At 45.0% G+C, this 12,470-nt stretch overlaps 2 protein-coding genes across 7 annotated transcripts in view; one reads left to right on the plus strand and one right to left on the minus strand.

Annotated features, from left to right (window-relative positions):
• Positions 1-11,464, minus strand: part of LOC310701783 (uncharacterized protein) — a 31,592-nt gene extending 20,128 nt beyond the window's left edge. Inside the window, exon 1 of the mRNA XM_083493157.1 lies at positions 11,334-11,464. The gene's annotated coding sequence lies outside the window, so the exon portion shown is untranslated. The remainder of the gene's footprint in view (positions 1-11,333) is intronic.
• LOC310701487 (E3 ubiquitin-protein ligase TRIM11-like) overlaps positions 1-12,470 on the plus strand; it is a 67,041-nt gene that overhangs the window by 31,950 nt on the left and 22,621 nt on the right. For 2 of the 6 annotated variants that reach the window (XM_083492434.1, XM_083492435.1), the window contains exons 2-7: positions 542-637; positions 2,392-2,622; positions 2,825-2,847; positions 7,368-7,486; positions 9,223-9,255; positions 9,942-9,971. In XM_083492434.1, coding sequence (XP_083348560.1) covers positions 542-637; positions 2,392-2,622; positions 2,825-2,847; positions 7,368-7,486; positions 9,223-9,255; positions 9,942-9,971 — 532 coding nt within the window. The remainder of the gene's footprint in view (positions 1-541; positions 638-2,391; positions 2,623-2,824; positions 2,848-7,367; positions 7,487-9,222; positions 9,256-9,941; positions 9,972-12,470) is intronic. The other 4 variants (XM_083492433.1, XM_083492432.1, XM_083492436.1 and 1 more) reach the window with 3 other exon arrangements.

Raw genomic sequence — 12,470 nt, forward strand, 5'->3', positions numbered from 1 at the left:
CGAGGTGAGTCGCCGCCCGGCCGGGCCCTTCTGTCGCCCTTCCCGGCTCGCATCTCTCCTGTTTCACCTTATACTTTTATGTTACTCGCGAGTCTTTTGCTCTGAAGACAGATGCAAATAATCTGTTCAGCTCCTCTCAATCTCCTTTCCCACCTTTAGCACACCTTTGATTCCCTTGTTGGCCAAAGGCTCTACCACAGACATGTCCAAAGTCCATTTCGGGGGCCTAATCCAGCCCCTTCGGCAGTTTATGGGGTAAAATCCTCAAAAAAACCCTGAACAACTTCAACCCTAAAAAAAAAAAAAAGCTCAACAATTTCAATCCTAAAAAAGCGCAACAACTTTGGTTGGCCCTCACGGCCCTTCACTTCATCAAATCTGGCCCTCCTTGAAAAAAGTTTGGGCACCCCTGCTCTAGACTCTTATTTCCTCCAGTAAACTACCTTGATATTATAGCAAGGCCACCAGGCCCAAGAAGCCAGTGTAATATTCATCTGTCTCTGTGTCTCAGTCAAACATGAGTTCTTCCTTTTCTTTTCAGGGAGAGATCTGTCGCCGCCTGGAGATTCTGAGGAAAGAGAGAGAGGAAATTCTGGCCCATCAAGCAGCCCTGGACAAGGAAAGCAAAGACCTCCTGGTAAGTGTCTCTCTTGTTACTAGGGAGGGAAGAAGCACTTGAAGAGTCGAGTCAGGACTGAGGAGGGATGGGGAAATCTGCCCATTTTAGCTTCTCCCCATTTCTCCTTTTCCATATCAGTTTGTTTATTAATTTATTATTCTGAAAATGAATCAGATGTTAGGGTAGCTACTTCCTTGTATAAATATTTTTATATGTACTTTACCCTCATAAATACATTGTTTGTGAACAAAATTGACCTGGCTGAGTCAACCTTGAGCAATTCAGAGGTGTGGATTTCAAAGGATTGCTCTGTTTCGTTCTCCATAATTTTTCAGCAATAGCAACTTAGGTAAATTCACTTTTGAATGCAGCTAATTTGAGTTTACAGTGGTAGCTTTAGTTATGAACTTAATTTGTTCTGGAGGTCCGTTCTTAACCTGAAACTGTTCTTAACTAGAGGCGTGCTTTCACTAATGGGGCCTCTTGCTGCCGCTGCGCTGCCGGCACACGATTTAAAATCTCATCCTGGGGCAAAGTTCTCAACTCAAGGTAACTCTTCCAAGTTAGTGGAATTTGTAACCTGAAGCGTTTGTAACCTGAGGTGTTTGTAACTCAAGGTACCACTGTATTTCCCATTGTCATTTATTAAGTGAATAGCAGTGAAGGAGAAGCCTGAGGAATTGTGAGCTGAGAGGGTGGAAGTAGGTCAATTCAAATCCTGATTTACCATCAATATTACTAAAGAGTTGTCTTTCTAAATGTGCACTATTGTTCATCTTTAGGAAATTCAGGGAGCTATGGGGATAAACTCTGCACTTTCTCCTCATCCTCCTCTGTTTCTGCGGCCTTCCTGCACCTCAATGGTCTAAACTGAGGGTGTTTTATGTCCATGGACGTTCTCTGAACAGCTCTGAACTCTGGTTATGCCATGCCCCAAATCATGCAGGGAATATCCTGTGGGGATGTTTAGGGAGGCAGGAGAAGATATATTATTTTATTATATCCTTCATAACTTTCGCCAGCAAGTTCTATTACTTAGCAGAGTTGTTAAATAATCCCCCTTTTAAATAACACAGCGGTTGGCTAGTTGCAGGCTCATCTGAGCCTCACTATTTAGGATTCCTGGTTTCCCTTTTTTATATCCCTCCTAAAAGAATAGACACGACCATCTGATTAAAGTTAACATAAAACTAGTTTACTTACAATCATCCAGTTAACAATGAGATTCCTGAAGGCAGGCTTAATTTAAAGAACAACATATAACTTTGTAAAATAGTCTCAAGTGACTGCGACTGAGCAGTCACTTCTCCTAACTCTTAGGAACACACAATGGAGAAGACACAGAGCGGAACATGGAGGCCGTGCGCTCCTCTCCCAAGAACAGGCCACACTCACATTCACTCACATGCAAAGGAAGTCTGTCCCAGCTCAGGAGGAACTAGCAAGTTTTCTCCTGAGTGATACAAAGCATTCCTCAGCATGTGCATTGTAGGACTGTTGTATTTGCTTGCAATACGTTTTTACATCCCACATATCCATGGCTAGAAAAAAATGCTCCTTCCTTTAGGCTGTAGCCCTCTGCAAATTAGAAGTCAACAGAAACAGCAATGGAGAGGGCCTCCCCTCAAAATAAAGGTTTACTTCTTTAGTAACTGGAGGTTTCATGTGTCTGAAAAATCAGAAGTGTCCTCCCTGTGGAATTCTCACTATTCTCTTCCTGATGATTTGAAGGCTGAGCACCTTCCACACTCAGACCTCCTCTTTTCCTGCAGAAATTAACAGAAACGGAGAGGCTGAAGACTGTGGAGAAGTTCAGAGAACTGCGCCAGTTCCTGGAAGAACAAGAAAAACGTCTGCTGACTTACGTGGAAGAGGTGGAGAAGGAGATTGCAGGGAGAAGGGATGAGCAGCTGGCCAGACTCTCCAGGAATCTCTCCTCTCTTGAGAGGATCATCCAGGAGATGGAGGAGAAGAGTCAGCAGCCAGCGAGTGAACTCCTGCAGGTAAGATGGTGGCAGGAACAGCCCAAGGCTCCAGGAAAAGGCTGCCCCTTTCATGTATGCAAGGAGTGCAGGGGCTGAGATGATGGAGCCTCTGGTCAGGTTTGTAATGGACAGGAAGACCCAAGAGAGGGCCAGGGTCTGAGGGGGTCTTCCTAGTGTGGCCTGTGGTGTGCAGTGAATTCCCTTCTCTTTTCCCCTCTAGGATGTGAGAAGGACCTTGCAGAGGTAAGTGGATCTGGCTCATTTCCATTAGCATCACTCTTTGAAGCTGAGATGCCAGAACCTCAGACATGGCCCTCCAGGGGCTGCAGGGGGGAGACTGGAGGACTCACTCCCTGTAGCATCTCACAGGTAAAAGTAGAGCCCCCTCTTCTGAACTTGTAGCCCCCCAATTCTCCCTCCAAGGATCAAGGTCAGCTGCCTCCTCCCTCCTGTGGGAGTTGGAGCTTAACGAGTTAAGTTCTTCCCATGATGCCACACCATTCTGACGTCACTTTTGGAAGCTTGGGAGGAGCTTGAGGCAAAGATTGCCAGTCCCACTCTGTACTCCGTGGGGAAAAGACGCAAGTCTGGCATGGCTGCAAATAGTCCTGGAAATTCCTGAGAAATGTTGGAATAAATGCTGTGAATAGACAAGCTGGACTCTGTTTGTTTGTCTGGAAGCTGAATCAAGCTGGTGACAGTTCTACACCGCTGTGTGAAACTCTGCTGAGCCGTGGCTAAGTGGCGCAGCTGAGGGAAGCGCGCCGGACCGGGCTGTGAAAAGCTAATTGAGGGCCATAAATCAATTAGCGGGGGTCACGGCTAATAACCAAAAGTCACAGGTTATGGATCCTAAATAATCGCTTGTAAAACTGTCACGGAAGATACTGCTGGAATGCGTTTGAAGTCTGCGGTGTCGAGCAGGAGGCAAAGGAGCAGCTTCGGAGTTTGAAAGCAGCTAGCTGAAAAAACGCAGAGGTTTGCTGTGGAGCCAGGAGCTGAGAACAGCAGGGTATCGTTTCTCCAGGGAGAGAAGCCAGTGGAGCTGACGTTATTGTAAGTACAGCTTGGGGCCCCCTTGGGAGAACGGAAGAAGATGGCGGACGGCCATGATTCATTCTCCGTACCTTTCGAAAAGTTAAACGGCCAAAATTGGGGAGAATGGAGCAGAAAGCTGAAGGCCTGGCTGGTAGCCAAGGGTCTGTGGGACGCGGTCTTAAGGCCTCCACTGCCTCAACCAGCCGCCGGAGCTGCAGCAGCAGTAATTGCAGATGCGCATGCTTCGCAGAGAAAAAACCAGAAAGCCCTGGGAGCTATAGTGCTCAGTTTGGAGGGTTCAGAGTTGCCCCATGTGGAGGGTTTGGAAACTGCGCATGAAGCTTATGCTGCTCTTGAAAGAGTGCACCACAGGACCACGGCTGGTGCTAAAATCCACACCACCAGGCGTTTGTTTGAAATGAAGCTGCGTCCAGGTGGGGACATAAGACAGCATGTTACAGAGATGCTCTCTGTGTTTAATGAACTGCGGCTGTTGCAGGTGAACTTTACGGATGAATTGAAGGTTTATATTTTGCTAAGCTCTCTGGACAAAAGTTATGACAATTTATGTCTAACTCTGGAGTCTATGAGTCCGCAGGATCTGACTTTGGCGTACGTCACAGGACGCTTGGCCGACGAACAGGAAAGACGCATCAGGGAGAGCAAGTCTGGTGCAGGTAGCTCCACCGGAAAAAAAGGGGGGGGGCTAAGCAAGATGAGAGCTTTGTTCAGGCTTTTGCCATTCGTCGGTGCTACGTGTGTGGATCTCACAGTCATTTGAAAAGAGACTGCCCACAGAAAGGGAGGGCAGCTGGACAGGAAGGCTTCAAGGACACCTATCATGGAAATCAGTCGGGTTTCCATGGGAACCAGTCTGGGAGAGCAGGCCAGCCTGGGAACGCAAGAGGAGGACGTGGAAAACAACGTGAGGAGACGTATCAGATAGCAGCGAGCATGGCTTTGTTTGAAGACGGCCGTGTGGAAAATTCCAAGTTTCGTTTTGTTATTGACTCTGCAGCTAATCGCAATTTGATTCCAGAGACACCTGCTGTCGAGAGGTGGAACTGCACGGCAATTCCTGCCGGGAAATCTGTACTGTTTGCAAATGGACAGAAAGGAAATTTGACTAACGTTGTAAATCTGCATTTTCGTATTTTACAGGAAACGCTGGAGTGTTGTACCGTTCCTGGGATGAACCACTGTCTTTTATCTGTGCCTTATCTACTGAAAATGGGATTTACGGTTTGTTTTCAGGGTGATGTGTGCACAATCTCCAAAGGAGGGAGGGTGCTTGCCAAGGTTAAAAAGGGGCAGAATGATCTCTTCATTCTTAAAACGTCTCTGGAGGGTGATGCACAAGCACTGCGTGCTACAATTCCCAATCATGATGAATGTGCCCATATTTGGCATGCCAGGACGGCACATAGTTCAGTAGAAGAACTACAGGTGCTGCCGGAGGTTTCTAAAGGGTGTAAGATTTCAGAATGTGGACATGTTGTAAATTGTGAAACTTGCAAGCTGGCAAAGGTAAAAGGATGCAGTTATCCAAAGATTGAGAGGATAACCACTAGGCCTTTTGAACAAATTCACGTAGATTTGTGGGGTCCTGTAAAAGAACCAAGTCTGGGAGGGTCAAGGTATCTGCTCTCGATGCAGGATAATTTTACACAGAATTCCTGGACGCATGGTCTCAAATCCAAGGATGATGCAGCACAGCTGATCAAACGTTGGATTGAGGAGGTGGAAGTAAAGTTTTCCACCAAAGTGCAAGCTGTCACAAGTGACAGGGGAGCTGAGTTTACAGGTTCTGCTTTGCAAAAGTACTTTCGCAAGAAAGGGATACGTCACACAGTGACTTCACCCAATCAGAGAGGGGAGGCAGAGCGGAAGTGTCAGGCTCTGGTTAAAACTGCTCAGGTGTTGCTGAAAGATTCTGGGTTGCCTCCAAGGTTTTGGCTGGAGGCAATCAGGTATGTGAGCTTCACCTGGAATCGGACCTACAATTCCGTGGTAGGGGACACACCGTTTGGGCTGTTGCATGGCAGGAAACCCCAAATTCATTTTTTGCGTATGTTTGGGTCACATGCGTCTGTGTCAGTACCTGCTACGTTGCAGGGGCCAGATGGATCCAAGTTCCGGAAAATGATCTTCTGTGGGTATGAGCCAACAGCGAGTGCATGGAGGTTTGCATTTCCATCAGGTGATCAGAGTAAGTTACTGATCAGCAAGCACGCTAAATTCTATGAGCAGGATGGAAAGTCAAAACCTGCTGTCAAGCGTGATGTTCTTTCAGAATGTCTTTCTGATTCAGAACAGGAAGATTCTGAGGGGGAGGAAGAAGAAACTGAGGCTGATGATGACGATCAGGTAACTGACCAAGGTCAGGAACAGGAGGAGGTACCTGAAATTTCTCCACAGGTTAAGAGAACACCCAAAAGCGAGCCCAGTTCTCCGGTGAGTGTGATGGAGAGGGTTCGAAAACGTTTTAAGTCAGAGGGGGAATCCCGTGAGGCTGAGGACACAGGTCCTGGTGGCAGTGAGTCAGAGGTAACATCTGAGTTTGTGCCCAGAAGGTCTAATCGCTCAACGAAGGGCATTCCGCCGGAAAGGTACCAGGCGACAAGTGCGTGGGCCTGGTTCGCACAGTGTGATTCTGGGAGTGTTGAAGGGGTTCAACAGGTGCCTGGGAAAGGTGCTGGGAAGGAGCACAAGGCAAAGGGAAAGGTGTTGAACTCAAAAGGGTCTTGTCAGAAGGTGCGGCAAGGGAGGGTGTGGGAGTTGGAGCTTAACGAGTTAAGTTCTTCCCATGATGCCACACCATTCTGACGTCACTTTTGGAAGCTTGGGAGGAGCTTGAGGCAAAGATTGCCAGTCCCACTCTGTACTCCGTGGGGAAAAGACGCAAGTCTGGCATGGCTGCAAATAGTCCTGGAAATTCCTGAGAAATGTTGGAATAAATGCTGTGAATAGACAAGCTGGACTCTGTTTGTTTGTCTGGAAGCTGAATCAAGCTGGTGACAGTTCTACACCGCTGTGTGAAACTCTGCTGAGCCGTGGCTAAGTGGCGCAGCTGAGGGAAGCGCGCCGGACCGGGCTGTGAAAAGCTAATTGAGGGCCATAAATCAATTAGCGGGGGTCACGGCTAATAACCAAAAGTCACACCTCCCTCCCCACATCACTTCACAAAGGGATGGGGGCTCTTTTCTTTCTCTTGCACTTTCTGTTCATGGACTTTTTGGTAATTTCAAACGTCTAGAAGAGAAAGTCCCAAAGATGCTTGGGAAGAGCTTAGGATGTACCAACAGATTTCAATGTCCAAGTAGCATCTTGTCCAAGTAGCAGCCACCCATCTCTTGGCAGCTTTGGACATCACTCACATCCTCTGGAGAAGCTCAGGGAGGGAGGGGTTGCAGGCATTCCACCTCAGGGGTTTGGTTCTTAAGTCCTGGCATCTTCTCAGAAAGTTGTTAGGGGGCAACATTGTTTGAAGCCATGGGAGCCCTCCGGTGGTGTCGCTTGGGGTTACATCTTGTCCCTTGTGCTGTTTAGCATCCTTATGAAGCCACTGATCAGGGCTTGGAGGTGGATGTCAAGAGATGAAGCTGAATCCTGGAAATTACCTGTTGCGAAATGAACTTCAACTTTGTTCATATTATTAAGATCACCTGCAATAATTAGGGAGATGGGGCCACAATGGGGCCATTCATTGTTTTTCTTTTCACCAGGTATGAGGAAAGAGAGAGCCTAGAGAAGCCACTGACTTTCCCTCCAGAACTGAGGAACAGGTTCTTGGAATCCTGTGATCTAAATCACCTTGTTGAGGATACAATGAAACAATGGAATGGTAATGAAAAATGGCTGCCATGATCTCACACTGGGAATTCTATTACTTTTTCAGAACTGAACATGTTGTTGTTTAGTTGTTTAGTCGTGTCCGACTCTTTGTGACTCCATGGACCAGAGCACACCAGGCACTCCTGTCTTCCACTGCCTCCCACAGTTTGGTCAAACTCATGCTGGTAGCTTCGAGAACACTGTCCAACCATCTCATCCTCTGTTGTCACCTTCTCCTTGTGCCCTCCATCGTTCCCAACATCAGGGTCTTTTCCATTGAGTCTTCTCTTCTCATGAGGTGGCCAAAGTATTGGAGCCTCCGCTTCAGGATCTGTCCTTCCAATGAGCACTCAGGGCTGATTTCCTTAAGAATGGATACGTTTGATCTTCTTGCAGTCCATGGGACTCTCAAGAGTCTCCTCCAGCACCATAATTCAAAAGCATCAATTCTTCGGCGATCAGCCTTCTTTATGGTCCAGCTCTCACTTCCATACATCACTACTGGGAAAACAATAGCTTTAACTATACGAACCTTTGTTGGCAAGGTGATGTCTCTGCTTTTTAAGATGCTATCTAGGTTTGTCATTGCTTTCCTCCCAAGAAGCAGGCGTATTTTAATTTCGTGGCTGCTGTCACCATCTGCAGTGATCATGGAGCTCAAGAAAGTAAAATCTCTCACTGCCTCCATTTCTTCCCCTTCTCTTTGCCAGGAGGTGATGAGACCAGTGGACATGATCTTCGTTTTTTTGATGTTGAGCTTCAGACCATATTTTGCGCTCTCCTCTTTCACCCTCATTAAAAGGTTCTTTAATTCCTCCTCACTTTCTGCCATCAAGGTTGTGTCATCTGCATATCTGAGGTTGTTGATATTTCTTCCGGCAATCTTAATTCCGGCTAGGAATTCATCCAGCCCAGCCTTTCGCATGATGAATTCTGCATATAAGTTAAATAAGCAGGGAAAAAATATACAGCCTTGTTGTACTCCTTTCGCAATTTTGAACCAATCAGTTGTTCCATATCCAGTTCTAACTGTAGCTTCTTGTCCCACATGGAGATTTCTCAGGAGACAGATGAGGTGATCAGGCACTCCCATTTCTTTAAGAACTTGCCATAGTTTGCTGTAGTCAACACAGTCAAAGGCTTTTGCATAGTCAATGAAGCAGAAGTAGATGTCTTTCTGGAACTCTTTAGCTTTCTCCATAATCCAGCGCATGTTTGCAATTTGGTCTCTGGTTCCTCTGCCCCTTCGAAATCCAGCTTGCACTTCTGGGAGTTCTCGGTTCACATACTGCTTGAGCCTTCCTTGTAGAATTTTAAGCATAACCTTGCTAGCATGTGAAATGAGTGAAATTGTGCGGTAGTTGGAGCATTCTTTGGCACTGCCTTTCTTTGGGATTGGGATGTAGACTGATCTTCTCCAATCCTCTGGCCACTGCTGAGTTTTCCAGACTTGCTGGCATATTGAGTGTAGCACCTTAACAGCATCACCTTTTAAAATTTTAAATAGTTCAGCTGGAATATCATCACTTCCAGTGAATATCATCATTGAACATACCAGACTCTTATTGCATGGAATTGAGTAACCCCAGGATACCTTCCTTCTTGGTGCTCCAGCCTTCATTTCCTGTCGCCCAGAATGGCCCATGTATATTGTGACGCTATGTTTTGAAATGTTACTTTTGCATGGAGATTGATTTCCGGTGGAAGAGTGTTGCCCTTACACTTTATATCTTTTTGCTTCCTCAGATGCTCTGTTATACAAAAAACCGATTCAGAAAGGTAAATTTACAATTTTTTCACAGGAGGGATGGGGACTGATATTTCATGGGTGTTGAACCATCTGTGCTGCAGACTTTGGGACCCCCATCAATGATGTAACTCTTGGTAACAGTCCTCTAGTGGTGTTTGGGTTCTTTGTCTGCCCCATTAATGAACTGGGAGGGAGGTTGAAGGCTTGGATTGGGGGCGGAGATTGGCCCTGCGAAGAACCTGCACACCAGTCTGAGTTCCTTTCCTGCCTATAGACTATTATTCTGGTTACCCCCTTAATTTTAAGTTCAGATCCCTGTTTCATTTGTGGATTTTGAATGATTATATTCCACCATTTTCTAGTATGGATTACCATTTCTGATTTTCCCATGAAATCATGGCAGAGTCTGAAAGAATCCCAAGGATTATCTATTCCAGTCCCCTGCAATGCAGGAATTACAGCTAAACTCGTTACTTGTTTTAATTCCTTAGGCCTAGTGATATTACATTCTCAAGAATAATCTTTTGGAGAATATTTAACATCACTACTTAGGCCTACAGCTGTCGTCTTTGCAATTATGTGCTCTATGATTTAATCTTTTGCTTGACATAAGGAAACAACAGGTGCTATGTTATGGTGATGTTTTGTAAAAAAAAGATTTATTTTTTTAGCTACTGCATTGTAGCCTGTTAAGCCTGTCTTTTTGCTTCCTCAGATGTTCAGTCATTCAGAAATCTTCAGAGAGGTAAATTTCACATGGAGACCCCAATTCACAGGAGGGGGGAACTAGTATTTCATGGGGGTCAAAAGGCGGGATATCAAATCCAAACTCTTCTTCTTCTGTACAGCTTGACTAAAGCCCTGCTGTTTGTACCACAAAGGCAGAGAGGGTGGACTTGAAGGTGCAGAGGGGGGGGGGAGAGAAACTGCACAGAAGGATCAGAAAAAAGAGGGAAGAGTTTCATTCCTGCCTAGAGAGAGTTGGGCTGCTTTTCCATGTGACCTTTTTCAGGACTGGTTGCCACGTGTCCTCTTTTTCTCAGACAGGTCCTCTATTTTCATGATTAAAATTTCTCCCCTAGGTAGATTTTTAAAATTTGGCAAAATGTCTCAAGTTGTTTTGTTTTGTTTACAGTAACCCGTGAAAAAAATTCTAGTGCATTAGACTCAGATCTAAGGCACCCAGCTAAGCTAGCCTAGAGCAGAGAATTGCAACAGAGCAGCATCTTCAGCTAGCCACATCCTGTATAAAACCCTTCTCTTGTGGCTGAACTAAAAGGACTCTGGCTCAGCTACAAGATCTTGGAGAAGGAGTCTGGGAGGGCAAGAGTTAACACCCCCCTGCCCTTAAGGAGAGTCCATATGTACATGTTTAACAGTTTAATAAATTGTTCTGTGCATACTTGCGTTCACAAAAATGTGAACATGAGCCAAAATATCCAAATGTGGCAAGCAAGGGAGCAATATGTATTATGTATTCTTATTATTCTTTTGTTGTTGAAAGTTAAGAACATTGCTACTAGCAGTATATCACTGGAAATGTGTTGAATACATGGCCAAAAGATGCTCCAACAAGAATTTATTGATATGTGTAGACTGATTTCACAAAGTTAAGCAGATATATAAGATTAAATGTTTAATTATTAAAATACAAAAATAAAATCTCAATTCTAAAGTTACAAAATAATAAGGAAGTCACGCACGGGTGGAGAGAAGACACAGGGCAAGAAATAAGAAATGGATAAATGTTGGTACATAATGAAATGTAAAAATGCGAATTTACAAATATAATGTATATGTATCATTATGCAAAGATTTCATATATGTATTGCAACATTCATATTTTTTAAAAAGAAAATTAAAAATATGTAAACATAAGCCCAAACACTTTCATGTGGCAAGCGAGGGAGCAATTTGTATTATTATTATTATTATTATTATTATTTGGTTGCTGAAAGTTAAGAACATTGCTACTAGCAGTATATCACAGCTTCGAAAGCCTACATAGAGTAGGGGTTTTTAAAATGAGTGTCGTCATAGCGATCCATGGTTAAGAGTAGAAGTTGGCAAATGTGTCCTCTTTTTTGCTCTTCAAAATAACGGCAACCCTACACTTGCCTATCATGACTGTCTAAGCCCCTGACTGGTAATTTTTTGAGTTATTCCCCCTTTCCCCCAGGGAACTAGTCTTATGGTATATATTAAATCCAAAAGAGAAGCTTGGAATAACAGTCCTTTGTAAAATTGCCCTGCCACCTGACTCCTCTTCCTTGGCAGCAAGTCCTAAACTTCCAAGATGGTAGGGAGAAAGGCACAGGAAAGACCAAGTAGCTGAGAGAATTGGAGAGCAGGAATAAACAGGCTCCCCAATTAGCAAAATTTTCACTTGCGGGGGGCACGAGGGCCCAGAACGTGACCCCCACAAAAGTGAGGGGAGGCCTATATGTGGTTTTATGTTGTATTTTTTGCTGTGAACCACCCTGAGACCTATGAATGAAGGGCAGTATGCAAATATATTATTATTATTATTATTATTATTATTATTATTATTATTATTATTACAGGGGGGGTCCTCTCCCCCCCCCCCAACCAGAGGTCCCCAAACGCCATTTCCCACAGAGATTGTCAGAGGAAAGCAGCTTCTCTCCTCTCCTGCCTCCTCCGATTCTCCTCTCTTTCCCCTTAGATAACACAGAAGAGATGAGTAAAAGGTTTCCTGGGTGGTTTTTCCTCTTAGAAAATGCCTGGATTCAGAGGAGGGCAGGCACAATACACATCGGATATAAGAAAGTGAAGGAAACTGATTTAAAAACCATCAAGGAAGATATTTATTCTGAGGAGTCTGCAAGGAGGAGTCTCAATCTAGCATGCGATGCAAAGAAATCCCCTTGATCTGAAAGGGAATCTGGAGTTTTTGGGGTGTTTTTTATTTACCGTATTTTTCGCTCTATAACACGCATCCGACCATAACACGCACGTAGTTTTTAGAGGAGGAAAACAAGAAAGAAAATATTCTAAACGAAACAGTGGATGTATGATTTTTGTGGTTCATGCTGTGGCCACAGACATGTGATCTGACAGTGAGTTTGGAGTAGCCCAGTGCGAAAATCCTGAGGATCCATGTGGATCCATGCTTTGTAACCACGTTTTTGCACCACTGCGGCCCCAGGCAACAGTGGGTGCGTGATTTTTTTGGTGCAAGATATAGCCATGGACATGCTATGTGATATGATGGTGAATTTGG

Source organism: Podarcis liolepis (assembly GCF_965112155.1).
Source record: "Podarcis liolepis genome assembly, chromosome: 2".
NCBI classification, from domain to species: Eukaryota; Metazoa; Chordata; class Lepidosauria; order Squamata; family Lacertidae; genus Podarcis; species Podarcis liolepis.